This window comes from Rousettus aegyptiacus, unplaced genomic scaffold, assembly GCF_014176215.1.
Source record: "Rousettus aegyptiacus isolate mRouAeg1 unplaced genomic scaffold, mRouAeg1.p scaffold_m13_p_1, whole genome shotgun sequence".
Classification (NCBI taxonomy): domain Eukaryota; kingdom Metazoa; phylum Chordata; class Mammalia; order Chiroptera; family Pteropodidae; genus Rousettus; species Rousettus aegyptiacus.
The window spans coordinates 94,707,840-94,732,709 of NW_023416284.1; the positions used below are offsets into that span (position 1 = coordinate 94,707,840).

At 39.2% G+C, this 24,870-nt stretch overlaps 3 protein-coding genes across 5 annotated transcripts in view; 1 reads left to right on the top strand and 2 right to left on the bottom strand.

The window, feature by feature from the left end:
• LOC118600295 (transmembrane protein 217-like) overlaps nt 1-3,423 on the bottom strand; it is a 41,332-nt gene extending 37,909 nt beyond the window's left edge. Inside the window, exon 1 of the mRNA XM_016152690.2 lies at nt 3,301-3,423. The gene's annotated coding sequence lies outside the window, so the exon portion shown is untranslated. The remainder of the gene's footprint in view (nt 1-3,300) is intronic.
• Nucleotides 1-12,888, bottom strand: part of LOC107514705 (transmembrane protein 217) — a 31,226-nt gene extending 18,338 nt beyond the window's left edge. The window contains exon 1 of one of the 2 annotated variants that reach the window (XM_016152689.2): nt 12,804-12,888. Coding sequence is in view for 1 of the 2 variants with exons in the window: in XM_036239535.1 (XP_036095428.1) it covers nt 2,312-2,321 (10 nt within the window). In the remaining variant the exon portion in view is untranslated. Of the gene's footprint in view, nt 1-2,311; nt 2,615-12,803 lie in introns of those variants that run through there. The other variant, XM_036239535.1, reaches the window with a different exon arrangement.
• Nucleotides 12,889-13,015: 127 nt separating this feature from the next.
• The window catches only part of TBC1D22B (TBC1 domain family member 22B), a 61,171-nt gene continuing 49,316 nt past the window's right edge, over nt 13,016-24,870 (top strand). Inside the window, exons 1-2 of one of the 2 annotated variants that reach the window (XM_016152676.2) lie at nt 13,016-13,217; nt 24,765-24,821. In XM_016152676.2, coding sequence (XP_016008162.1) covers nt 13,162-13,217; nt 24,765-24,821 — 113 coding nt within the window. In that variant the 5' untranslated portion in view covers nt 13,016-13,161. The remainder of the gene's footprint in view (nt 13,218-24,764; nt 24,822-24,870) is intronic. The other variant, XM_016152677.2, reaches the window with a different exon arrangement.

Below are 24,870 nucleotides of genomic sequence, written 5' to 3' on the forward strand. Positions count from 1 at the left end.
CCTAATATTAGTGGTGATGTTCATCATTTCAGGTGCATTTGATTGGTTATACACACAAACTCTGGAGGAATCTATGGGGCATGGCATGGGCTACACAAGGGTATAAATACCAGGAGGTGGGAATCACTGAGGGTCAACTTGGAGGCCAGCTACCTGTTCTAGCACATATTTACCAACATTTGTTATTATTTTAAAATTATTTTCTATTTTGATTTATGCTACACTGAACATGCCTGATCTTATCTGATTTTGGAAGCTGGTTAGTACTTGCATTGGAGACTACCTAGGAATACCAGGTGCTGTAGGTGAAAAAAAAAGAAAAAAAATTATTTTCCATTTTGTTGGAAAAATATATATTTAAATTTTTGCATTGTATTGATTACTCTTAAGGTTGAATATATAAAGAGTATTTGTTAACCAGTTTTATTGCCCTTTTTACAAGTTATTTATGTCCTTTACCTAATATATTCATGTATTAGGATGTTAGTAAATTTTTTTTCAATCTTTTAATCCTTATATAATAAGGTATTACTCTGTCAAAAAGAAAAAAATAGAGGCTCCTGTCTAGGTGGTGTGGAGTGTTGAGACCCTGCCATACTTACAGACATACCTGCAGGGAGGGAGCAAGACTTCAAAAGGAATGCTGGGTATTGAACTGAGGAGGGACTGGACCCCAAGTACTAGGAACTCTCCCATAACCAAACTTGAGTCAGGCTCCTCTGAGTCTTCTGAGTTAACCCCAACCTTGGGCTCTGACCTTGGGTAGCTTAGTCCAATTTTAGCAGTAATAAGCTAAGTGAATTGAGTGAAAGTTCCAGCCCTTGTTATCTGATCACCCTGGCCTGTCTTCAGCAAGAATCCTCCCAGCCTTGATGTTTCCCCTTGGTAATTTTCCACCCATTCACCCCCACCCTGCTACATAGCTATTATTTCCATTTGTCCTTGTTGTATTCTAAGTTGGGCGGGCTGGCTGGCTTCCTTCCTTCCTTCCTTCCTTCCTTCCTTCCTTCCTTCCTTCCTTCCTTCCTTTCCTTCCTTCCTCCTCCTTCTCCTCTTCCTCCTTTTCTTCCTCCTCCAAAGCCTCCATTGTAGTAGTCTTGGAATAAAGCTATCCTAACAGTCTTTAACAAGTGTCATAAATGATGTTTTCTTTAACACCCCCCAAACTCATGAGTAAGAAGCTGGCCCCTGTTTCTGGCCCCTGTTTCTGGCACCAGGTTCTATATCTGGATTCTGAGGCATCCTTGAGAGCCAGAAAAGTGCTGGTGATAGATAACAGAGATTGGATTTCCTTTCGGCTTGGCAGTATCAGATCAATTTAATTAGTTTTTTAAGATGAAAATAGATACTTTGTATACATATAAGCTTGAGTTCTTAGAGATACATCTTCTACATTTTCTTATAAAACATCCATCAACTTAAAAGAAAGCTACTGAGATAATTTATGACCTCTTCTCATATGCTTTTCTTTGGCTTTATATACCACAATATGAATTTGTACCATAATTGAATGCTCTAATGCAAGAAGTAGCGTTATTATTTTAACTTTATTTTTTTAAAATAATAAATCTGACTGAGCCCTCTTCCTTAAGTAATTGGGGAGAAATTCTATCTCAATCAGTATTGTTTTAATTCCCATCTCCTCTATCCCTTACTGGAGTCACATAGAATTCCCAATTTCATCCAATCTTGAAATCTTTGTGAAGGGCTCTGGACTTTAGGCTGGTGCAGTCACTATGAGAAGCTTGATGTCCAACCCCAGTTGTCCCACTGCTCACAGACCCAAAGGCTGGGGCTTAGAGCTCAGTTCCTGTGTCCATGCAGCTAACCCGTCAAGACATCCTGTCTCTCCAGGGTCTGGGAGGAAGTCAAACACGGGCCCCAAAGTGGGAAGAAGCAGACACCTCTCCACTCTGTCAAGGATAAGGAAATCCCACTTGCTGTAGGAGTTAGGATCTATTTTCTTCTCCCTCAACTTTTCAAGCCAACACCCCCTAGCCAAATAATTTAGATCTCTGCCTTTGGGAGTCAAGACTGTCCAAAACAAAAGTCTTTTAACTTTAGTTGGGGAAGAAATGAGCATTACTCTTAAACCTACAAAGGGAAAATGCCTGTCATGCTTTGGTGGTGAATTAGCTGACAAGCAGGAAAACTAGCCCCAATACTGAAGGAGGTGATTCTGACAGTAAATCACACTGCTACATACAAAGTCCAATCCAACTTCCCAGGGGTGTCTCTGAGCATTCCTTCTCATGTATTCAATGTTCCCACCTGCTCAAATATTTTTTCTCCCCTTCTCCATTTGGCTTACCTCTACTCATCTCTCAAGGTCATTTAAATCCTGGAAAAGGTATGAGTTCTAAGTTGACATCTGTAATTCTCTGTCTTTTGTGGTCATAAGCTGATTGCACTAGCGCCTCACACCAGTATTCCAAGCAGTTGTGTTTATTCTCCATGTTTGTCCTTTCATAGGGAAAAAACCATTTCCCAGAACCCCCAGCAGTCTGCCCCTTCTGGCTCATTGGTCAAAACTGGGTCACATGGCTACCTAGAGTTGCTGAGGAGGTTGGGGAAGCAAATTTCCTGGCAAAGCTGAGTAGAACTGCCATACTGGTTTAGACAAATCATGACTTATGCCCAGACTGGGAACACAGTTGTCTTACTTCTCTAAGAAATGAATCCCCTTAACAAGGAAGAAGGAAAGAAATGGCTATTAAAATCTATCATAGAGACCTTATTTCATTAATTTTTATGGTAGGAATTACTACTATCTCTTTGCCCCTTCTTGCATAGAGCAGAATTTTTAGAAATACACGTGGTTGGCTAGAATGTTTGCCTTTCCCAGCCTCTCTTGAAGCTGAGTGTAGCCATGAGACCAATTTCTAAGGGAAAAAAAATGGGTTAAAAGGGGAAGAAATAAACATAACCACCAAATATTAAGGACATATCCTCCTTTTCCCTCATCCCAATGGCTGAAGTGTGGATGTGGTGGGGAACCATGCCAACTGGGTGAGGACATAACGGAGGGTAGAGAGAGACAAGGAGCCCAGACCCCTGAAAGTTTCACGGAGCAGAGCTACCATCCAGCTTAGGGTTTTAATGTGAGAAAAATTGTAAACTATCATGTTTAAAGCACTGTTATTTTGCAGCCACATTTATCTCCTAACAAATATAACTCCCTCCAATGTTCTAACTGTAAATATGCTAAAGTCTCTCCTAATTCAATCTCTCCATTGACCCTGTGTTTCTAATTTACATTCAGTCTTTCTCTGTTAGAGCAAGCAACAAATACTGACTTACCTGATTTAAGCAGAAAAGTCAGCTCAAAGGCTTATGGAAAGGGCTAGAGAACCATCGGTTATCTATTGCCACAATAACTCCAGATAAACAACCACAAAACCTCAGTGGCATATAACGTGAACAGTATTTAGTTCATAAGTTCAGCTTATCTGGGTCTGGGCTGAGCTGGGCTGATCTCAGCTGGACTCACTTGAGTGTCTGGGGTCAGCTGTTTGTTGCCTAGAGAGCTCTGTTGACTTTGGCTGAGCTCATTCATATGAAGCTCAACTGGCTGATTAGGTGGCCTCAGCTGGGATAACTCAGTGAGACTTGGCCTAGTGCCACATGTCTCTCATCATCCAATAGACTAGCCAAGACATGTTCTAACGGCAATGGCAGAGGTCAACAGTGAGAGTGTTATGGATTGAATGTGTTTCCCCAAAATTCACATGTTGAAAACCTAACGCCCAAGGTGATGACTTTAGAAGGCGTGGCCCTTGGGAGGTGACTACGTCATGAGGATGGAATGAATGAAATTAGCGGCCTTATAAAAGAGGTCCCAGAGAGATCCCTTGCTCCTTCCACCATGTGAGGACACAATGAGAAGTCAGCAGTCTGAAACCTGGAAGACAACCCATACCGGAACCCATCCAGAACTGTGAGAAATAAATTTCTGTTGTTCATAAGCCACCCAGTCCATGGTATTTTGTTATAGCAGCCCAAACAGACTAAGACAAGAAGTGAGCCCAAACACACAAGTGCTTTTCAAGCCTCCGCTTGTGTAGTGTTTGCTAACATCCACTGACCAAAGCAAGTCACAAAGGTGAGTCCAGAATCAGAATGGGAAGGTCTGATAAGATAACACAGATGCAAGGAGAGGTGGAAAATTGAGGCCATTAATGCAATCAGTGTACCACACCGTATTCAGGTTTTGCTTGTTGGGTAGTAGCCAACATCACACCACAGACCTGGGCCACTGAAGACACTGCTACTGCCACTAATGAGCATTTGATGTCACAGTTAAACTAAGAGAACTTTTAGCACCAAACCCTACGTGTTGCTGCTGACATGGCTGTTCCCCCAAACTAGGTGTTACAAGCTCCTCCTGATTCAAAGGCAAGGTTGGGCAGATTTTATTAGCACATGACTTAGTTCACAAGGAAGGGTGAGAGAGTGAGGAACTAGGAATTTTAGCTAGAACAATGGGAGGTGGGCTCTGCTCCTCACAGTTTCACAGAGTGGAAAATTGTCCAGATACCACAACTCTTCATCTGGCTTCTGACCCTGCTGAGCCATTTGGGTTGACAATAACCCAATGATTGCCAATCAAACAGACAGTTTTTAGAGGGTTGGGAGGCAAGCATATGCCATGTAATGCAACACCTTTTAGACCATGTTTAGGAGTTTGGATTTCATTGTAATTGTAGGGGAAAGCATTTAATGATTGGATATCTAACTATAATGGTCTTTTCTACAATGCAGATCTGGTCATGTCATGCCCCTACTAAATTTCAGTGAACGCCCTGTTGCCTAGAGGAAAAGGTTACACAATCCTTATAGGGCATTAGAAGTCTGCCATGATAAGGTCCTTATCCAGTATCTCCTGCCACTGAATCTCTTTCCTTGCACTCTTTGTCATTACTATGAGCCACTTATGGTTTATTTTCATTTGGATTCTCCCAGAAGTTCATCCCGAGACAAAGATTTGAGTGCAAATAGTTTTTTGGGGGAGGTGATGGACACACCAGTGAGGAAGAGGTGGAAAACGATACAGGAAAAGAATGCAGCCCATAAAAGGCGAGCTATTAAGCCAACTACCATAGTGGACAATAGGAACTTAATCCTGTAAAGAAACTCTAAGAAACACATGCCTCAGAATTACCCCACTTGAAGGGTGTAGCTGGGTTATTCATCCACCGACCCCTGAGAGTTATTGTTTGAGGGCTGTTCCCGGGGCAAAGAGAGCATATAGAGATGTCGAAGGATATGGGCAAGGCACTGACAGTGTCTTCCATGTGGTTTCCCAAACGCAGCTTATCCTTGTAGAGTCTCATAATTCTATGAATCCTTCATCCTTCTGCCTAGGATGTTGTCCCCTCCCTGTTTACTGGGTAAACGTCTACTGAACTAAATTCAAGACCTTTCCCGGCTTCCAAAATAGAGAGGACCATACCTCATTCTGTGTTTCCTTAGGACATAGTACACACCTCTACTTTTTATGACTTGTCATACTGCTTTACTTACCAGCCTGACTCATCTAAAGATATTACATTTGTTGAGGGCAGGGGCTTTATGTCAACAGCTCTTAAAATAGTTTGGCACCTGGAATATAATATAAAGCTAGTGGGATGGAAGGATTAATTTCTATCTATAGAGTCTGTCAATGACCCTGTAGAATGCTGCATTGAACTGAGGCCAATATGAGGCAAAATCATAGTTTTTATGTCCCTTTATTATCCGCATGGTATTCCCCTTCCTTCATTCACTTGGTACCTTCCTCTTCTCTCTATCTTAATATCAAAATCTGCTCTTGGATACTTCTTTGACTTCAAATGATCACAAAATCAAGAGATAGGAAAACTAGATTCCTGTTCATCTTTGCCATTGATTAGCTTTAGCATCCTTGGGCAAGGTTCTTTCTCTCTAAGCTTCAGACTCCTCATTTGTTAAATGATCTTGAATATCCCTGCCAATTATTAAGGGGCTCTATAAGAATATCTCTAGAAGGATGACACACAAGAAATTGCAACAGCGGTTGCTGCTTGAAAGGAAAAATGGGTGGCTATGGGTCAAGGATATGAGAGAGATCAACTTTCTCTTTATATCCTGCATTAGTTTCCTAGGACTATTGCAACAAATTACCACAAATTTGGTGGCATAAAATAACAGTAATTTGTTCTCTCATAGAGGCTGGAAGAGCAAAATCAAAGTGTTGGCAGGGCCATACTCACTTTGAAGGCTTTCCTTGTTTCTTCTGGGTTCCGGTAGCTTCGGGCATTCCTGGACTTGTGGCTTCATCACTTCAATCTGCCTTCGTGGTCACATTGCCTCCTTCTCTTCTGTCTGTGTCTTTTCTCTTAAGGACACTTGTCATTGGATTTATGGTCCAACTGAGTAAACTGTGATGAGCTCATCTCAAAATTCTTAACTTAATTATATCTGCAAAGACCCTTTTTCCAAATAAGGTCATATTCACAAGTTTAAGAGAGTTGGATGTGTACATATCTTTTTTTTTTTTTGAGGGGAGGTCACCATTCAACCTACTACATACATACTTGTATGTTATGAATTGGTATCATGTACAAATTTGTGAAAGGAGGAAGGAAGGAACGAAGGAATGAAGGAAAGAAGGAAGGAAGCAAGGAAGGAAGGAAGGAAGGAAGGAAGGAAGGAAGGAAGAGATTTACATGTGACTGAACAGATATTAAAGTTTCTACTTTTCTGCCTTATGTTCTCATTCTAGGATATGACTTTGAATCATCTTCCCCCAACCTCCAAGTTTTTATTTACTTTTGAAACTATGTCATAGGAAATGAAAATGGAACTCTCATCCCATTCAGGGAGAAGAGTAAAGTAGTAAAGCCATTCTGAAAAACAATTGGGTCCTATTTTGTAAAGTTGAATGTATGCATACACTCCAGAACTGCAATTCCACTCCTATATCAATATCCTGGAGAAACCTTTCCACTTGTCCACTTATCCAGGAGACATGGATAAGATATTCATAGCAGCAGAGTTCATAGCAGCACAAAATGTGAAAGAATCAAATGCCCACTAGTAGTAACAGAGATAAACTGTGCTATTTATAAAATAGAATATTATACAGCAATGAAAATGAGTGAAATATAGCTACACTCACTGACATGGGTAAATCTCAACACCATACTGTTATCTAAAAGAAGCAAGCAACAGAAGAATGATGCAATACACTATCATTAATATAAATAATATATTATTTATGGTTGCTAACACAGGTGGAAAAGTATAAAGAAAAACAGAAGGATGATTAATACAAAGTTTTACATATGGTTACACCCAAAATGGGAAGAAAGGGGAATCCCCATAGGAAGGAACCCCCAAGAGGCTTCTAAGGTACTGGTGATGTCCTATTTCATGGTGTGGAGAATGGAAACATGAGTGCAAATGTTATTATTCACTGAACTGTACATATTTGTTTTATATATTCTTTATATATTTAACATCCCATGAGAAAAACCCACTATAGGTGAGGATGTAGGTCAATAGAAACTCTTAGTGCAGTGAGGCTGAATAGATATGGGCAAAACCAATTTGGAGAGCATTTTGCAGTAACTTGTAAAGTGGAAGTTGTGCATATTTTGTGATCTAGCAATGCCTTTCCTAAGTATTCCTAGGAAATACAGCAGTGGTTTTCAAACTTTATGACAAAAACCTCTTAAGAAATACATTTCACATTACAACCAAGTATACACATACACACGAACACACATACACATGGATGTGTAAGTGTGTATAAAGTTGAAACAAAAATTTTGCGAGATGACGCCTATCCATATTACATGCAACATTCTCTGACTTTTCTATTCCTGTCTATTCTATTTCATTAAAGTTACCAACTTTGAAATTTATTTCAATTCTCCAACAGATGACAAAACTGTATTTTGAAAAAGGCTGCATTAGAGAAAATTTTGCACATGGTAATGTGTAAAAGAATGTTAACTGAGCACTGTTTGGAATAAAAATAACTGGACGTGACAATTGAGGAATATTGACACAGTAGAACACTAAACTAGAGCTCTGTCTATCAACAGAATGCTGAGTGAAAAAAAAGCCAGTTGCTGAAGCATATGTACAGTGTGATGCTATTTATAAAGTTTCAAAACATGAAAAACATGTTTTTTATAGATATGCACATATGTAATAAAAGTCTACAACATGCATGAGAATGCTGAACACAACTCAGGATCATGGCTGTCACTGGAAAGAGGGAGGGGAAGGGGATCAAGGAGGGGCACAGGGGGACTTTAACTGTATCTAAGGTTTTTTGTTTCTTATTCTTGTTATCATATGTTATTTATTCTTTCATTTTTTTAGGGGTTGGCAAATTACCACCCATGAGCCAAATCTGTTTTTGTATGGTAAGTGAGTTAAGAATGGTTTTTACATTTTTTAATTGTTGAGAAAAACTCAAAGGATATTTCATGATGTGTGAAAATTTTCATGTCCACCAATAAAGTTTAATTGGAACACAGTCACATTAGTTTACTTTCATATTGTCTATGTTTGCTTTTGTGCTATAACGGCAGAGTTGAGTAGTTGTAACAGAGATTGCATAGCCTGTGAAGCCAAAAACATTTACAATCTGTCCCTTTATAGAACAAGTTTGCCAGCCCCTGTTTTATTGCGTGACATATATTTCATGATGATTTTTGAAATGGTAGCATTAAAGAAATAAAAAAGTGTGTATAATTCTACCATCTAATAAAATTAGCTTAATTTTTCCATGTTTTCTTCTAGTCTTTGACAAAACCCATATATTTTTACTGAAATCAGGCAAAGACATTGTACATTCTGCCTTCTCCCATACATCAATTCTCAAACTTCTTTGATGTGCTATGTAGCATTGAAATTTGCACATTTTAATGACACAGCATGATTCAAACTTACCAACCATGTAACATAATTTGTGTAACTACCTCCTCACATTTAAACCTTTATATTCTTTTCATTTCCTCTCTATTTGTTATTAGTTACAAGGTAAGGTACATCTTTGTTCACAGAGCTTTCCCTCTCTTTTTGACTTAAAATAAATTCCCAGAAAATAAATTCTCAATCTTCCCTCCCCCTACCTACAATTCAATAACAACCCTCTCCTTCTTCTCTTTACTCCAACAACCTCTTGCTTCTTTAGTCTTTTTGCTTATACCTTTGCCTTCCATCATACAAGTGATCTCTCTCATTTGGCTCTCTCGAATGGTTGCTTAGGTACCAAAAAAGCTCTTGCTCTTAGATCCCAGCTTGACCTTACAATCCCCTGGGTGATCCAACATTCTGCAGTGCATTGTGAGGGCTGCTTCTTGCTCTAATTTCTTAACCCTTCCTCTCATTATAGGGTCCACTCTACTCCTTTGCTGAGTTAAAGTCTACCAGTGACGTGTCGGTAATTAAGTCCAAAGGCTTTTTTTCTCAATTTCTATCTTCCCCATGAAGCTCCTGCTCTGAAATCTCCCTCCTGTTCTCCAGGCCTTTCTCTTTCTTTTTCTACAAGTCTCAGAGTTTATCTCTTCCACTGAACTCTAAGGATTGGGATACACCCACCTCTTTTGAGTTCACATTCAATCCATGCAAAGCTCATTTGCTTAACTCTACTTTGCTGTAATTTAAGTTGTTTTCCTCTCCTTTGAATGATTATGAAGTTAAGGAAGAAAATAAAAACTTACGGCTAGACAACATGGAGGGTCCTCTACTTAAAGTTTCAGAATAATCAAACACTTGAGATAAATTCTAGGATCACAGGCCATACTGTTCTAGTAACTGAATATCTACAAAGCCAGGTCCACAGATCAGCAGCATCAGTGTCACCTGGGAGCTTGTCAGAAATGCAGAATTGTAGGCTCTCCCCCAGATCTACTGAATCAGAATCTAGGCTTTTAACATATCCACGTGATTCACATGTATATCAAAGTATGAGAAGCATTAGTCACTAGGGCCTCCATCCAAAGTGCCCCAAGGATTCCTTGGAAACCTCACACCAATGAAGTTTATCTTTAGTGGGGCAAAGTTTGGTGTGAGGGTAATCTGGCTGCCACAGCTATCACCCCTTTGATGGACAGGGTTGATTTGATTGGTCTCCTGGCTAGGTGGGCGGCTTCCTTCCCTCATCATTCTAGGTACAGGTTCATTCCTCTAAAGCTGCAAAAGGGTTTGAAGAGAACAACCTTTCCCAAGAAAGGAAAACTGTTCTTCAACCAAGAGTATAGGCAAGCTTATAGAATCTTTAGTAAAATGGGCACATCCTGCTGGGGGTTAGAAAACATTTTCTATTATATTTTCCAACTAAAAATGTGTATGAACAACACAGAACCAAAAGACAATAGTTTATACCCTTCATTCTCTCACTCAACAAATATTAAGCTCCTAGTACATGCCAAGCACTATTTTAGGTGCCGAGGTTATAGCAGAGAACAAAATAAACAAAACCCCTGCCTTAGTGAAGTTTACATACTAGGGGTAGAGATGGAAAACAAACAAGAACATAATATAACCAGCAGTGATAGTGCTTTAAAGAAAAATAGAGTGGTGGAGCCCGCTATTTAAGATGGGTGGTCAGGTAAGACTTCCCTAAGTGAAGACATTTGGTAATATACCTGAGTGAAATGAAGGAGCAAGTCATCTAGATACTTGGCAGAGGAGAATTACAAGCAGAGGAAATAGCTAATGCAAAGGCCTTGAGGTAGGAACATACTTAGAATGTTCAAGGAGCAGTAAAAAGGCCATAAACTATGGTTGGAGCAGATTAAGCAAGGAAGAGAGTAGAACCAAATCATGTAGAGTCTTGAAGGAGCTTGGGTTTTAGGCCAAGTGTGATGGAGCCATTCCAAGGTATTGAGCAGAGAAGTGATGCAACTGATTGACATTTTAAAAGGCTCTCTCTGGCTGCTTTGAGGGGAATAGATTCTAAGGGGGCAAGAGTGGAAGTAGGGAGGCCTAACAGGAGACTGCTATAAGGATGCTGGTTTAGATTTGGGTGGTTGTGGTGGTGAGAAAAGACCCAACAATCTCAATTTTCCTATTAAAGCTTATGTAATAAGTGATCTCCAGATAACTGAAGTGAATTTTAAAAATCTTGAATAGAAAACTGAGGTGTAGAAAACAAAGAATAGGAATGATAGGGCTTCTTTGGGTTGAACAATATTACAGAATCCCCAGGAAATCAGTGTTATGTAACATTTAATAAACAATTAAGAAAAAGGAATACTCTGAGATATTTCTAGGTACACAAGTTATACTCTGCTTTCCACGTGTGAAATATCAAGCCAATCAATTCGGAGCACTTTTGGAACATTGCTGAAGCTATGTGAGTAAGCTGGAAAGTGACAGGTGATTCGCCACATGGACAGGAGTAAGGCAGCTCATATGTGGAAGACAATTCAGATGATATCTTTAAGATAATGAACTCTAGACTGCCTGTATCCACCGAAGAAAGGGATCTAGAAGTCGCTGTAGATTATTTCTTCAAGACATCAACTCCTGTAAAGTCCAAAATGTCAGCAAAAGTTCTAGTTGTTCAAAATAAAGACAAAATATCAGCTTAAACAAAACCTCAAGAAACCCCTACAGCGACTGGGGATTCTGTAATATTGTTCAACCCAAAGAAGGCCTATCATTCCTATTCTTTGTTTTCTACACCTCAGTTTTCTATTCAAGATTTTTAAAATTCACTTCAGTTATCTGATGATCACTTATAACATAAACCCCTCTCGGAGCTCAGTGTGCAGTGCTGATCAGCCAAAGAAAGGCAGCTAAAATGATTAAAAGATTAAAAGAGGAGTTTTTGTTTGATGGATTAAATGACCATAAAGATGACTACCTGAGACAAGATAAGATGAAAGTCTATAAAAGCATGAAAGGTCCAGAAAAAGTAAAAATAGCCCCTTTATACAATCCCATGGCTGTGAAATTTGGGGGCAAGAGCAGTCTTTGGAGGGCACATAAAAGAAGTGCCCAACATGTGAAAAGACATGTGGTAGCAGTAAACAGCAGTGGGGATGAGGGGCTAGCCCACCCAACAGTCCTTCGTTGCGATAGAAACTATTTTGGATTGGTGCTTCTCCCTGCCCACCCCCCTAATCATTGTGGTATACAACCACAGACATTCAAAAAGAAACACTGACAAAGAGATTCAAAGGATTCAAAATACTAATATTAAATCTCATTCTGAGTCAAAACAGAATTGAAAATAATTCAAGGGTAAAAGATTTATAATAGAGTAATAAGGAAAATTAAGTCCGGGGTATATCCTTAATCATGTTGTGATTCGTATCATGGAGATATACTATGTCCTTGCAAGAAACGTTATTTGGTAGTCTGATTTGGGTGAACAAAATAAGAACATTTTCTAAATACTTTATCAGCATCTGGGTTATCCTAGTTAGAAAGTGACAGTTATTGGCTGAAAGAGGGATTAGATCAGTTGAACTTCACCCACAGCACAAGTCCTTCAACAGTGACGAATTAACAGAGGAGACAAGACTCTTCTGATCTAACCGTTACTCGCGTGTTGAACAGTTAGCAACCCTCGGCTTCTGTCACAGGTTAAAAAAAAAAAATCAGAGGGAAAGCGGAGGGTGATATCTAGAATGTCTTTGAGTCGAGAGATGGTAAAAATGGGCTGCGAACAACACATGGGCCCTTAATTTTAGGCCAAGATTTAAATATATAAACAAATACATATGCTCTCTCTTTCCGAAAAAAATATTAGATTCAAGAACCTCAATCTCCTCAAAGAAAACAGCACCCTTTCCACCTTTGCAAACGTCCTTTACCTGCTTCAATCTCTCTCTGGGTTAAGGAACTTTCAGCCCCGCCTCCCTGCTGGTCCAAGCTCGGCCTTCTCGGTCCACCTGTGTGCCCAGCTCCTGACGTTACCATTCAGCTTCAGCGGCTTTCAGGATTCCGGCTCCTGATTGGTTCGCCCGACCATGGCCCGGCAGTCCACCAATGGCAGCGATGTTGGGTGGAGGGGTGCCCACATCCAAGATGGCGCTCCCAGGAGCTGGGAGCGGGTGACCGGCGGCCGGGAAGCGGCCTGGGTTGGCCCTCTGGTTGCGGGGTCCTGGGGGCGTCTCTCCTGGCACCCCCCCCACCCTGACCCGCCTACAAGGCCTTCCCCGGGCGAGAGCAATGGCCGCCGAGAACAGCAAGCAGTTTTGGAAAAGGAGCGCCAAGCTGCCGGGGAGGTGAGCCCAGGACGCTGAGAGGAAGAGGGTATTGGATCAAGCCCTTCCAGATCCTAAGCCCGAAATCCCGCGGGCCTGGGGCACCACTGACTCTGGGAGGCTGGTGTGAGAAACCTTGGCTGGGGGAGCTGGGGCTGCGTGGAGGCTGCAGGGCAGCTGTCAGGCTGAGGAGCAGGCACCGAGCTTTGGGGATGGATGGATGTGGGAGCAGATCGGGGTCTCGGGGTCTCGGGGTCTCGGGCTCAGGAGGGGCTGCCCTCAGCTGGGAAGTGGCCAGAGTCTGGGCATAAGGGACAGTGGAGTTGGGTGAGTAGATAGTGTCTGTCCTGGGTTAGGAGGGCCATCCCCAGAGCTGCTACTCACTTAAAAGAGAACTCCTTGGGGGTCTCCACCACGCACAGGTGTGTGTTTGCACCAGGATGGCCCTTCCGTTGTTCCCCCAGCTCAGCAGGTATGAATCTTTTCCCTGGACCCTACAAGGTTCTCCTAGGAGCTTGGGACAGTCTGCAGGATGTCAGAAGAAGTGAGGAAAATTCTCAAATTCAACCTTACTTTATCTAGAGTTGGCCTTTTCCCATTAGGAATTATTACAGGGTGACCCAAGAATTGAGGTTATTTCTTTACTTTTTTCTGAGGATTTGCTCAACCCCAAGTGACTTATTACCCCCTGCATTATAATGTTCTTTTTGTGTAAATGCACTAATTTTTTTCATTCCTCAGTTGTTTGGTTGGTTGGAGAGCAGACCTTCTAAGCTACTTTCCCCTCTCCCCCTCTTTTCCGTGAATGTTGAGATGCTTAGCAATTGTATATCCATCAATCTGTTGGTTTACAGTTTCAATTTGTTTTGGGCAGAGTCCTGAGAAATATAATGAGGAGTGTATGTTTCAGTTGTGAATTTAAGATTCCTGCCAGCCACAGTCTCCTTGGTGATGAAATTCATGTTTGGTTGTGTCCCACATGCTACCTTTCCTAATTGATTCAGGTCTTTTCCTTCTGGGATAATCCTTTGAACTTATGGGGTTTTTGTTTTGTTTTGTTTTGTTTTGTTTTGTTTTGTTTGTTTGTTTGTTTAATAGCTGGAGAGAAATGAGGGTCATTGCTGGCTATTCAGCAGTCTTATTTTATTTAGGATCCAGTTAGACATATGGAGAATAGAGTGGGAATCAGCTTTAAGTAATATAGTATTAAAATAATGCAAGGGAATTGCAGAAATAGCTTCAGATTAAAGTGCTGTGGAATTACAGTGTTAATATTAATGCTAAAGACTTTTATGTTTCAGATAAGCACCACTTCCTGACAACTGATTCCTTTTCCTTCCTGGTCTGTGAGCTCTCTAGTCTCACTAACTGTTGTTCTCTGGGGTTTTCCATAGTGAGATCATTAACTTTGACATCCTAGGTTATAGTCAGAATCAATGGGAAAACTATTAAATCAGGAAGCAGTATATGAGATGTGGGACATGGCATGGCCTTTTGTGCCTACTGACTGCTAGTTGTTACTAACAGTCTTTTGTTTTCTGTATTTCCTCTTTTGGTCTATAGGAACATTCATCTTTTTTCAAAGAACTATTTTTGTAAGATAGGAAGAGTCTTTTTTTTTCAAGTTTTTGGATTCCTTTTTCACTTTGAAGAGTATAGAGGGATAGAGGAGAGACCATTTGAGTTCAGAAAGACGTGGGTTATTATTTGTACTCTCTACATGTGTGATCAAGGACAAATGATTTGCTCAATTTCTCTGGGGTTCAGTTTCCTTATCTATGAAATCAGATAAAAATACTTTCCTCAGAGTTACTATGAGTACTAAATTAAACATCCTATTTGTAAAGAACCAAGGGCACTGTTTATTTAGCACATTATCATTGCTCAATAAATATTGGTTATTAGTACTACTGTTATTATTAGAGCAAATAAACATTTAAAAGACTGTTTCTCTTGTGACGACATGGATGGACCTTGAGATAATCATCCTAAACAAAATAAGTCAGACAGGAAAAGTTGAAAATCACATGATATCACTTATATGTGAGATCTAAACCTAAAAGCAACAAATGAACAGGACAAACAGAGACTTACGGACATGGACAATAGACTAGTGGTTACCAGATGGGAGGGGGGAAAGGGGAGGTAGATGGGGTAAAGGAGGTCAAATATGTGGTAACAGAAAGATATATAACTATGGGAGGTGAACACACATTGTAAAAATTATATATATATATGTGTGTGTGTGTATATATATGCCTTACTGTTAAAGTGTACAGCTGAAACTTATTGAATTTCATTAACCAGTGTCACCATAATAAATGAATGAATGAATAAAAAATAAAAAAAGAATGTTTCTCAGATCCTTACCTTAGTATTAGGTGTTTATGTTCATTGTTTATCTTAGAGCATTAAAATGTTGCCACAGTTGATAACAGTTTTTAGTACCTTGCTTGTTGAAGAAAAATATTGTTTAGTTGCGTGCTTTTAGCAGGGAAGCCCCAGGAGTCCCTGGTTATGGGGAAAAAACTGCTTTTAGATAGTAAGTGCTTTGATTTAAAGAAAATGTTAGAGCATTTTCTCAAGGATAGAATTTTTGCATTTCTGCTCTTTCCATCTTAGTGAAGAACTTTCTCCTGGGTGGAGAATTGACATAGATGACTGTGTTTAGGTCCATTAAAGCCTAGAAGTGAAACTAGTTTACTCTCCTTTGCTAATTCAAAGGTAAAAATTCAAAGCAATGGCAGGTTTCTTTTAGTTTCTTTGATCATGATCCAGCAACCTTAATGACAACAAATAGGAATTTTATTTAGTAAAATAGCCTAAGTTCATAATGAATTAAACATTCTTTTTAAAAATAACAACTTTATTGAGATATAATTCACAAACCATAAAAATTCACCCACTATTCAGTGGTATTTAGTATGAACGGTTTTGTACAACTATTTCCACTAATTTTAGAACATTTTTATCATCCCAAAGAGAAACCTCGTATCCATTAGTAGTCACTTTTCTTCCCCTTACCCCCAGCCAGCCCCTGGCAACCACTAATTTTTCTTTTTCTGTAGATTTACCGATTCCACACATTTCACATAAATGGAATAAGGTGATATGAGACTTTTTCTGGCCTCTTTTATTAAGCATAATGTTTTCAAGGCTCATTCATGTTGTATCATATATCGGTATTTCATTCCTTAATATGGCTAAATAGTATTCCATTATATAGATACAATTTATTGTGTTTATCTTTCATCAGTTGGTGGACATTTGGGTTGTTTCCACTTTTTGGCTATTATGAATAATGCTATGAAATTCATGTGCAGTTTTTTGGGGGGTGGATTTAGGTTTTCCATTCTTTTGAGTATATGTAGGAGTGGAATTGCTGGGCCATATGGTTACTTGATGGAATTAAACATCTTTTTAAGTTCTCTCAGTTATTCACGAGAGCCCATGTGCTTGATACACCAAATGGTCCTTGCATGGATGCCTAGGAAGATAGGAGGCAATATGTGCCGCGTGGTTAAGAATGAAGGCTCTTAACTTGCAGCTAGTAGATAAGTCCTGGAAATCTAAGGTACAGCATAGTGGTTATAGTAAACAACACTGTATTATAAGCTTTGAAGTTGCTGAGAGACTAGATCTTAAGTGTTCTTACCAGAAAAAATAAATGATAATTATGTGATATGATAGAGGTGTTAGCTAACACTTTGGTGGTAGTCAATTGCAATATATAAGAGTATCAAGCCAACACATTGTACACCTTAAACTTTTACAGTGTTTGTCAATTATATCTCAAAAAAAAAAAAAAAAAAAAAAAAAGGATGCAGGCTCTGGAACCCTGGGTTCAAATTCCCAGCTCTGCCACTTTTGGCAATGTGACCTTGAGCAAGTTACTTACCCTCTCTGTGCCTCAGTCTCATCTGTAAAATGGGGCCAGAGTACCTACCCTCCCCAAAGCTTTTATGAAGTTTAATTGAGAAAATGATAGAAAGTATGGAGGAGGTACTCGATAATATTAGCTATTATGAAAATGATAGTTGTAATTATAGTAGCCCCTATTTTTATTTGTTTCTTCCCCTTGCTCCAGTTTCTGAAACTGGAATTGAAAAATTTAATCAGTAGTGTATCTGGAGCCCCCAGTGAGTCTTGCATAGGAAAAAACCCCAAAAAACACTTGTTAATAATTAGGCAGAGGGTTTATAGGGGCACAAATAAGCCTAATGTGAGATAGCTGTGGTATCAGGTGTTCTTGATGAGGCGTATGATTTTGAGCAATGGTTCTCAAACTTCATTGAGTTCCCTGGAGAGCTCGTTAAAACATAGATTGCTAGGCCCCACTTCCAGAGTTTCTGGTTCAGTTAGTCTAAGAGGGAACTTGAGAAGTTGAGCTTCTAAGAAGTTCCCAAGTGACACTGCTGCTGCTAATCTGGGGGCTGCACTTTGAGAACCACTAAGAAAAGAGCCTCAAATTAGTTGAAAGAAATATGCGTTCCAGTGCTGGGGGCTTTTGCCATATGGATCTTGAACAGTTAACGCATCTTACACTTAACACGTCCAAAAGAACTCTTGAATTCTACAATCTGCCCACTCCTGCAAAGCTACTCTTTTCATCTAACTTAATGGTAGTACCATTCACCAAGTTCCTCAGACCCCAAATCCTCATGTCTTTGATTCTTTTCCTTCCTGTCAGATCAAATTCAGCAGCAAGTCCTGTTGGTTCATCAAATATATCCTGAATCTGAACTATTTTTACCACTTCTATCCCTATTACCGTGGATCAAACTGAGTCCTCTCTTACCTGGACGACTGCTGTAGCCTTCTAATTAGGATTTCTTGCTTCTCTTCTTGCCCCTCTTACAGATTTCTCATTTGTAGTTAGAAAAACATTCACACTCTGAGTCTTCCGAGCCCTTCATGGTTGGAAAGATAGGCCTAGCTATGGACTTTGATCTTTACTCCAAGAGCAGTGGAATGCCATTAGAAGGTTGATAGGGGCAGTGACATGGTCAGATTTGCATTTATAAAAATATTCTGAAAACTAAATAATTGAAAATTAAAAAATTCTGTCTGCCCTAAGGAAAATGGCCTGGACCAGTGTTTTCAATAATTAAGGGTGGGAATACACAGTTGGTGGTTTGGGTGGGTTAATTCTGGGTTGTACTGGACTGTAGGACATTTAACATTCCTGGCCCTTGCCCACTAAATGCCAGGAAGGCCCACCAGTTATTGGGACAAACACCCTTCCCACATATATTTACACATTTCCCAATACTTCAGCTCCTCCACCCCCACCCCCACACCCTTGACTCTTCAACCCACTCCCAACCCCCTCTGGGAATCAGAGTGAGTATAGTTAGGGTCTATTGCAGGCAGTAGAGGGAGCGGCCCTGATGGCTTGGACTAGGACTAGGGCAAGGGCAAAGGCAAGTAGAGGTCAAGTTTGAGAATATCCACAGGACTTGGTAAGTCATTGAATTTGGAGAGTGAGGGGAAAGGAGGTGCCAAGGGGGCGTCACCCCCAGGTTTCTGGCTTAGGTGGTCAGCTAAGATTGTGGTGTGATAGCCTCAGAGAAAAAGCCAAATTTAAGACAAAGTACTGAAATATTCCATGCTCAGTCTCTTTATCTGTGTAATGGAAAGTTTGGATTAAGCAAGTTCTAGGGCTCTTATCAGTTCTGAAGTTGAGTGTTGAGTTTATTTTTATTTATTTTATTATTATTATTTATGCCTACAAAACCTGGTCTTCCTAGGTGGTCTCCCATCCAAGTACTAACCAGGCCTGACCCTGCTTCTGACATCAGACATTGAGCTTGTTCAGGGTGGCATGGCCATAGACTATGGACTGTGGCTCCACTGGGATGTGAACCCAGGACCTTCTGCATTTAAAGCAGATGTGCTAACTGCTACACTATGGAATCACGTCCAAGTGTTGAATTTAAACTTACCAATTCCATCCTGGTTATTTTTCTTTTGCTCTGTCAGTCATACCACACACGTTTCATAGGTAGAGTAGATGGGGGTAGGGTGCTGAAGGTGGGCTTTTTCTGTCTTACGATTTTGAAAGTAGTGGGTTGCTGCCCATGCTGAACATCTGAGTATCATGACATTGTAGAATGTTAGAATTGACTTTAAGACTACTGAAGGTAAAGAAACAGACCTGAGAGGGAGGCGACTTGTTGCAAATCACACTGCAGATCTCTTGACTCCTGGTCCATGCTCTTTCTACTACTGCTTCCCCCTTTCCTCAATCTATACTGAGATTAAGACACCGTCTGTCAAAGCACCTCGTCCAGTTCAAGGGCGTGAACACTTCCAGTGAAAAGATGTGGATGAGACTTGGAGTAGGAGAAACAAATATGAGCAAAAGCCTGGCTCAATTCCCACATTGTTATTTCCAGTATTTCTAGGAAGGACTTCTCTCTATTTTTAAGTAAAAGTCTTTATTAAAGTCAAGAACTCTTTTTAGCATTACATAAAGTTGATAAAAGTGTCTAATCAGTTGAATCACTTAGGAGCCTTCCCTGTCATTTGGTTATTGTTCATAACATCAATGAATCTGATAGTAGATTTTGTAATGGTCCCAGCCTGTCTGGGCAGGTATGTTACAACCTGTTCTTAGCTTGGAAATGTTTTACTGATAAAGTAAGTGACTAGAAGATACTAAATTATCACAGAAACAGCGTAGATCCATAGTTCTGGAAGACTTCCATTAAGGAAGTGTGTGAATCTGAATCAGTTGCCAACATGTTAGATTTAAATTGGATAGCTCTAGTCTCATATTTGCTTTAGCTCCTTTGTCAGTGCTAAGCAAACACCTGTTGATTTTTCCTACCAAGGTTTTTGCAGTGTGCCAGCTACGTAAACCAGCTATGCCAATACATTCTGTGGTGCTGGTTTTATGAAAGAGAATGGTGGAGGTTGACCAGGATTTTTGCTCCTTTTTGTCTTGGTTGTAGCACACCCTCTGGCATTTTCTCTTTGTATGCAATGTGATTTCTGAAATGCAGCATGTTTGCCTCTAGTTTTTAGGTTTAGCTGAACAAGAGTCAGCTTAAAACAGAGGCCAGGTTTTTGCAGAGTTCCAATGTTCACTCATTAAGTATCGTTTACGTGCCTGCTGGTGTGTGTCGTGTTCTGCCATGTGATGAAGGGACTACAGAAAAAGATATGCACCACCCCTGCCCTTTCGAAGCTGAGAATTTACTTGGCACCCCTGGTGAGGATGCTGTGTATTATTGACTTTCCTGTTTTTCCACTAAGCGTGTGTTACTTCTGTATAATCAGAATAACTTAAAAGTGGAGCTGGGTAAGAACACATTGTTGAGTGAGAAAAGCAAGATGTAGAATGTTATGTACAGTGTGCAGTCTTCTGTGTAAAGTTTTAAAAACATAAAAAAGTATTTTATGTTGTTTATGGATACATGAATACATAGAAAAGTATAAAAACAGATGGGGAGGATTTCATACCCACTTCAGGATAGTGGTTATCTCTTGGGGAGAAAGGGGAATGGGACCTGGAAACTACAATTGGGACTTTCTAATGGTTTGTTTTCTTAAAGACATGTGACAAATGTTAAAATTTGTTGAATCAGAGTGATGGGTTCATGGATGTTACAGTTTTCTCTACTTCTCTTTGAAAATGTGAATTGAATGGTTTACATATTTTTTTGGAGCTAATGTTTTTTAAATTTGTTTTGAAGATATCAGATAGCCAGCCATGAAATTAAGTAATATTTAAAGTTGCATTTATGATTTAGAGTCAAATAAGTCATAATACAGTGTGATGCCATTAATATAAAATTTTTAAAACATGCAAAACAATACTATTTATTAGAGATATAGACATAGAAAACAAAAATGGAAAAACAAAAATAAGGATGAAAAATGCCAGATTCAATAAAATGGCTTTCTAGGAAGGAAGGGAGGGGTTTGCTGGGGATTCAACTCCATGTCTTCTTTCTCATGTAGACGTCGAACATAAAGAGCCTTGTATAATGATCTAGATCTAGTTTGTTTTTTAAAATAGTTTATTTTTAAAAAGCATTATAAGCCCCGAGGTATGTATCTTAGGGAATCAGAGAAGGCATGGGGATGCTGGCTGTAGGGGTCAGACAAAGTATTGTGGAGGGGGATGGGGCAGTTAGAGGGGTCTGGAATTTGAAGGGAATGTTTCAGGATGGATAGGATTTTGAAAAGGGAGTAGGGAGAAGAGCCTGATTTAGTAATTAAGGTATGTTTGGAAGGCGGAGTGGAGAACAGCCTGCTGTAGAGTTGACTGGATTTAGAAGGACCAGAGATGGTACAGGTGACAGGTGAGTTATAAATACCAGGAAATTGAGCACCTTAGTCGCTAGGCTCTTAGTCTGTCTGCATGTAGTCTCTGAACATCTGGTTTCTCTTCCTTTTCTAACTTCTTGCCTGTCCTTTTTGAGGTTTAATAAACTGATTAATTATATGAAGTGTTCCAGGTGCAGAAACAACAGCACAGTTTGGTTTAGGAATATTTTAAATTCGGTTTGGGCTCTGATATCTTTGCTGAAGAAGTCCATCATTCATTTTGGCCTTTCTGACTGCTAGTGTACTGGACTGATATTTTTAAAAAACAGTCCACCATGATTTTAAATTCTTTTTCCTGCATAGTTAAGGGCCTTTGACCCGTAAGCCTGTACAATTAAGATTGCTTTTTGCCCCCTGCATTGATCTTTATATTTCACTACAAAGAGGCTTATGAACTTGGAGAGTTCAAGTATACTGAGAGTATTTGCAAACATTAAAATACAAAGGAGTGGCCCATTTGGTGTTTTTTTGTATGTTTTAATTTTTGTTTTGTCTAAGCCTTTGTAAGCCAAACTTTCCTATTCTTTGATCCCTCTTATTTTCTCTCTTTTCTTTTGCCTTAGAAACTTTGTAAACCCATTAAAGTAGCATTGTTTGTATTTCTATAGTAGTATATGTAATGGTTTGTTTATGTATTCATCTATAACCTTCAGTTTGGGAGTAGAGATTTTATAGCTAAAAAGGTAGGGGCAATATCTGTAACTAAAGGTCTGTACACAGGAACATTCCCTCTGGAATCTTAGTAGAAATCAATGTAAAAATGAATGAATGGACTACATTTTTATTTAAAAGCAACTTTAGGATCACATCTGTATGTCAAAAAAAGTACTTGGTAAACTTGTCCTCTTTTCTAAATGTTGGATAAAAATAAATTACAAAACTGAGAGGGAGGAAGAAAACCATTTCTTGGGCACTGTGTGCTGGGTAGCATTCTAACTTTTGCAAGTCTATCACTACCTCGTAGTGTTATCATCCCCCACCAGGAATTGTGTTAAAAGGGCTTTTTACACATTGTCCCATTTAAACCTCCCAACTCTCTTAAGATTGCTTGATTTAGTTCTTCAAGAAAGGTGATACATGTATGTGATACTAATTCAGAAACGTACAAAAAGATTTGCAGTAAAAACTAAGTTTCTTTGCCGCCGCATCCTCCAGTCATTTGGTTCCTCTTCCAAAATACTGCTACTGGTGTCTTCTCTATTCTTTCGGAGATACTCAATGAATACGTAGACCTAATTGTATATACATATGTGGATATATTTTATTTTAAAGTTTTTTACAAAAATGGTGCCATATTGTGCATACATTGTGCATCTTTTTTTAATGAATGTTTTTGAGTTTGTTTCATGTCAGTGGATATAGAACTGCCTCATTCTTTTTTAATAGATGTACTATAATTTATTTAACCAGTCCCTTGTTGATAATCTTTGTCCTTCAATAATTCAACCCATTTATTTTTATTAGAATGATTGGTACATTTGATCTTAGTTCTATTTTTAATATTATCTTAAAAAAAAAATCAGACTACTTGTTTTGGGAGGTGGGTATGCAGGTATATAGTCTGATAATTTGGAAAGTTTATCCTTTTATTCCGGTAATTATGTTTATAACGTTATTCCATATTTCTTCAGACAATATCTATTGACTCCCTACCACCATTAGCAGTTATAGTTCCTGTCCCCTTCTCACAGGCTTTTAGTTGACTATATTATTTTTCTTAGTTTTATATCTTAAAACCTACTTATGCCTCTATTACTTGAGCTATCAGCCTTAAATATCTTTTGAGCCTTGCCAGTAAAAGACGATATCAACATACATAATTATTCATCCAGTTTTTCCCTTGTTCCATTTTAACATTTGCCAATTACATTATTTTTACATTCTCTTCAACCATAAAGCTTTGAATTTAAGACTAAGTCTTAAGATTAAATTAATGAAATGCTCTCTACCATTCCTTTTGCCGTAGTTTCTACATTTATCTCATTGTTAACTGAAGTTTTTCCTCTAGTAATCCTTTGGTAAGAAGTCAAGAAAACCATATTCCATGAGTTCTTCTATATTGAAACATGTTTTTCTGTTGTCTGTACTGGAACAATAGTTCGGCTTGACATATAATTGTCCTTGTGTGCCTGAACTGTCACAGAAAAGTACACACACAATTATGTGACATGATAACTTGATGCTATATCACAAAGTGAACATAACACCCCAGAAGTACACACCGCACAGCCCCCTTGTGTCTGTTCTCTGTCACGCCTCCCTCCTTCCCCATGACAGCCACATCCTTTTATTTTAATCACTCTTTGCTTTCTTTATGATGCTGCCACTATGGATGCATCCCTAAACAATAGAAATCTTTTCTTTTGCCAGTTTTTGAAGTGTAGAATCATACAGTATTTACTCTTTTATCTGTTGCTTGTTTTTGGCTCAACATAACATTTGTAAGATTTCATTTACATCGTTACTTCTGCTCTACTTTGTAACTTACATTGCTGTGTAGTATTCTATTATAGGAGAATATTACAGTTTATTTTTCTGTTGGTGAAACCGGGTTATTTCTAGTTTGGGTCTAAAGGAACCATGATGTGGTGAATAGTTTTATATATGTCTCCTGTTACATGTATGTATATATTTCTCTTAAGATACAGTTTTGGAAGTGAAAATCCTGAGTCTTAGGGTATGTACATTTTGTTCTTCCTAAATATGGCCAAACTGTTTTTTTGAAGTGGATTGTATTACTTTATACCCTCACCAGCAGTGTGTGAGAGTTCCATGGGTCATCTTTCCTTGATATGTAGCATTGCTTTTTCGTCTTTTAGCCCAAGCGATCCTTTAGGGTAGGTGATATTCCCATTTTACAGATGTGAGACTAGGTTCAAAGTGGTCAGGTATTTAGTGCAAATTTTAGAGATAGTGGTTGCCAGAACTGGCATTTGAATTCTGTTCTCTCCAACTCTAAAGCCCTTTATCTTTCCATGCTTCCTTCTTTATAGATAGGACTTTCTGACATTAGGTATATAAGGCACTGAAACCTCATCAGGAAAGATGAACATTCTCAAAGACTTATTTTTTTAAAGGGTAGATTGATGTCTTTTGGGGATGGATTGGATATAGTTGTTCTTGGAGGTGATCTGTTTCTCAAAGTCTTCCAATTTTGTGATGAGGATGGTAATGGTACTCACCCAACATATTTAGTATTCTGACAACTTCTTCTTTTTTTCTTGCTTTTAGCATCCAGCCTGTGTATGGAGCTCAGCACCCTCCTCTGGACCCTCGGCTCACCAAAAAGTAAGTCAAAATGTTTTTCCTTTCACGTGGTACTTCTTCCATCACCCCT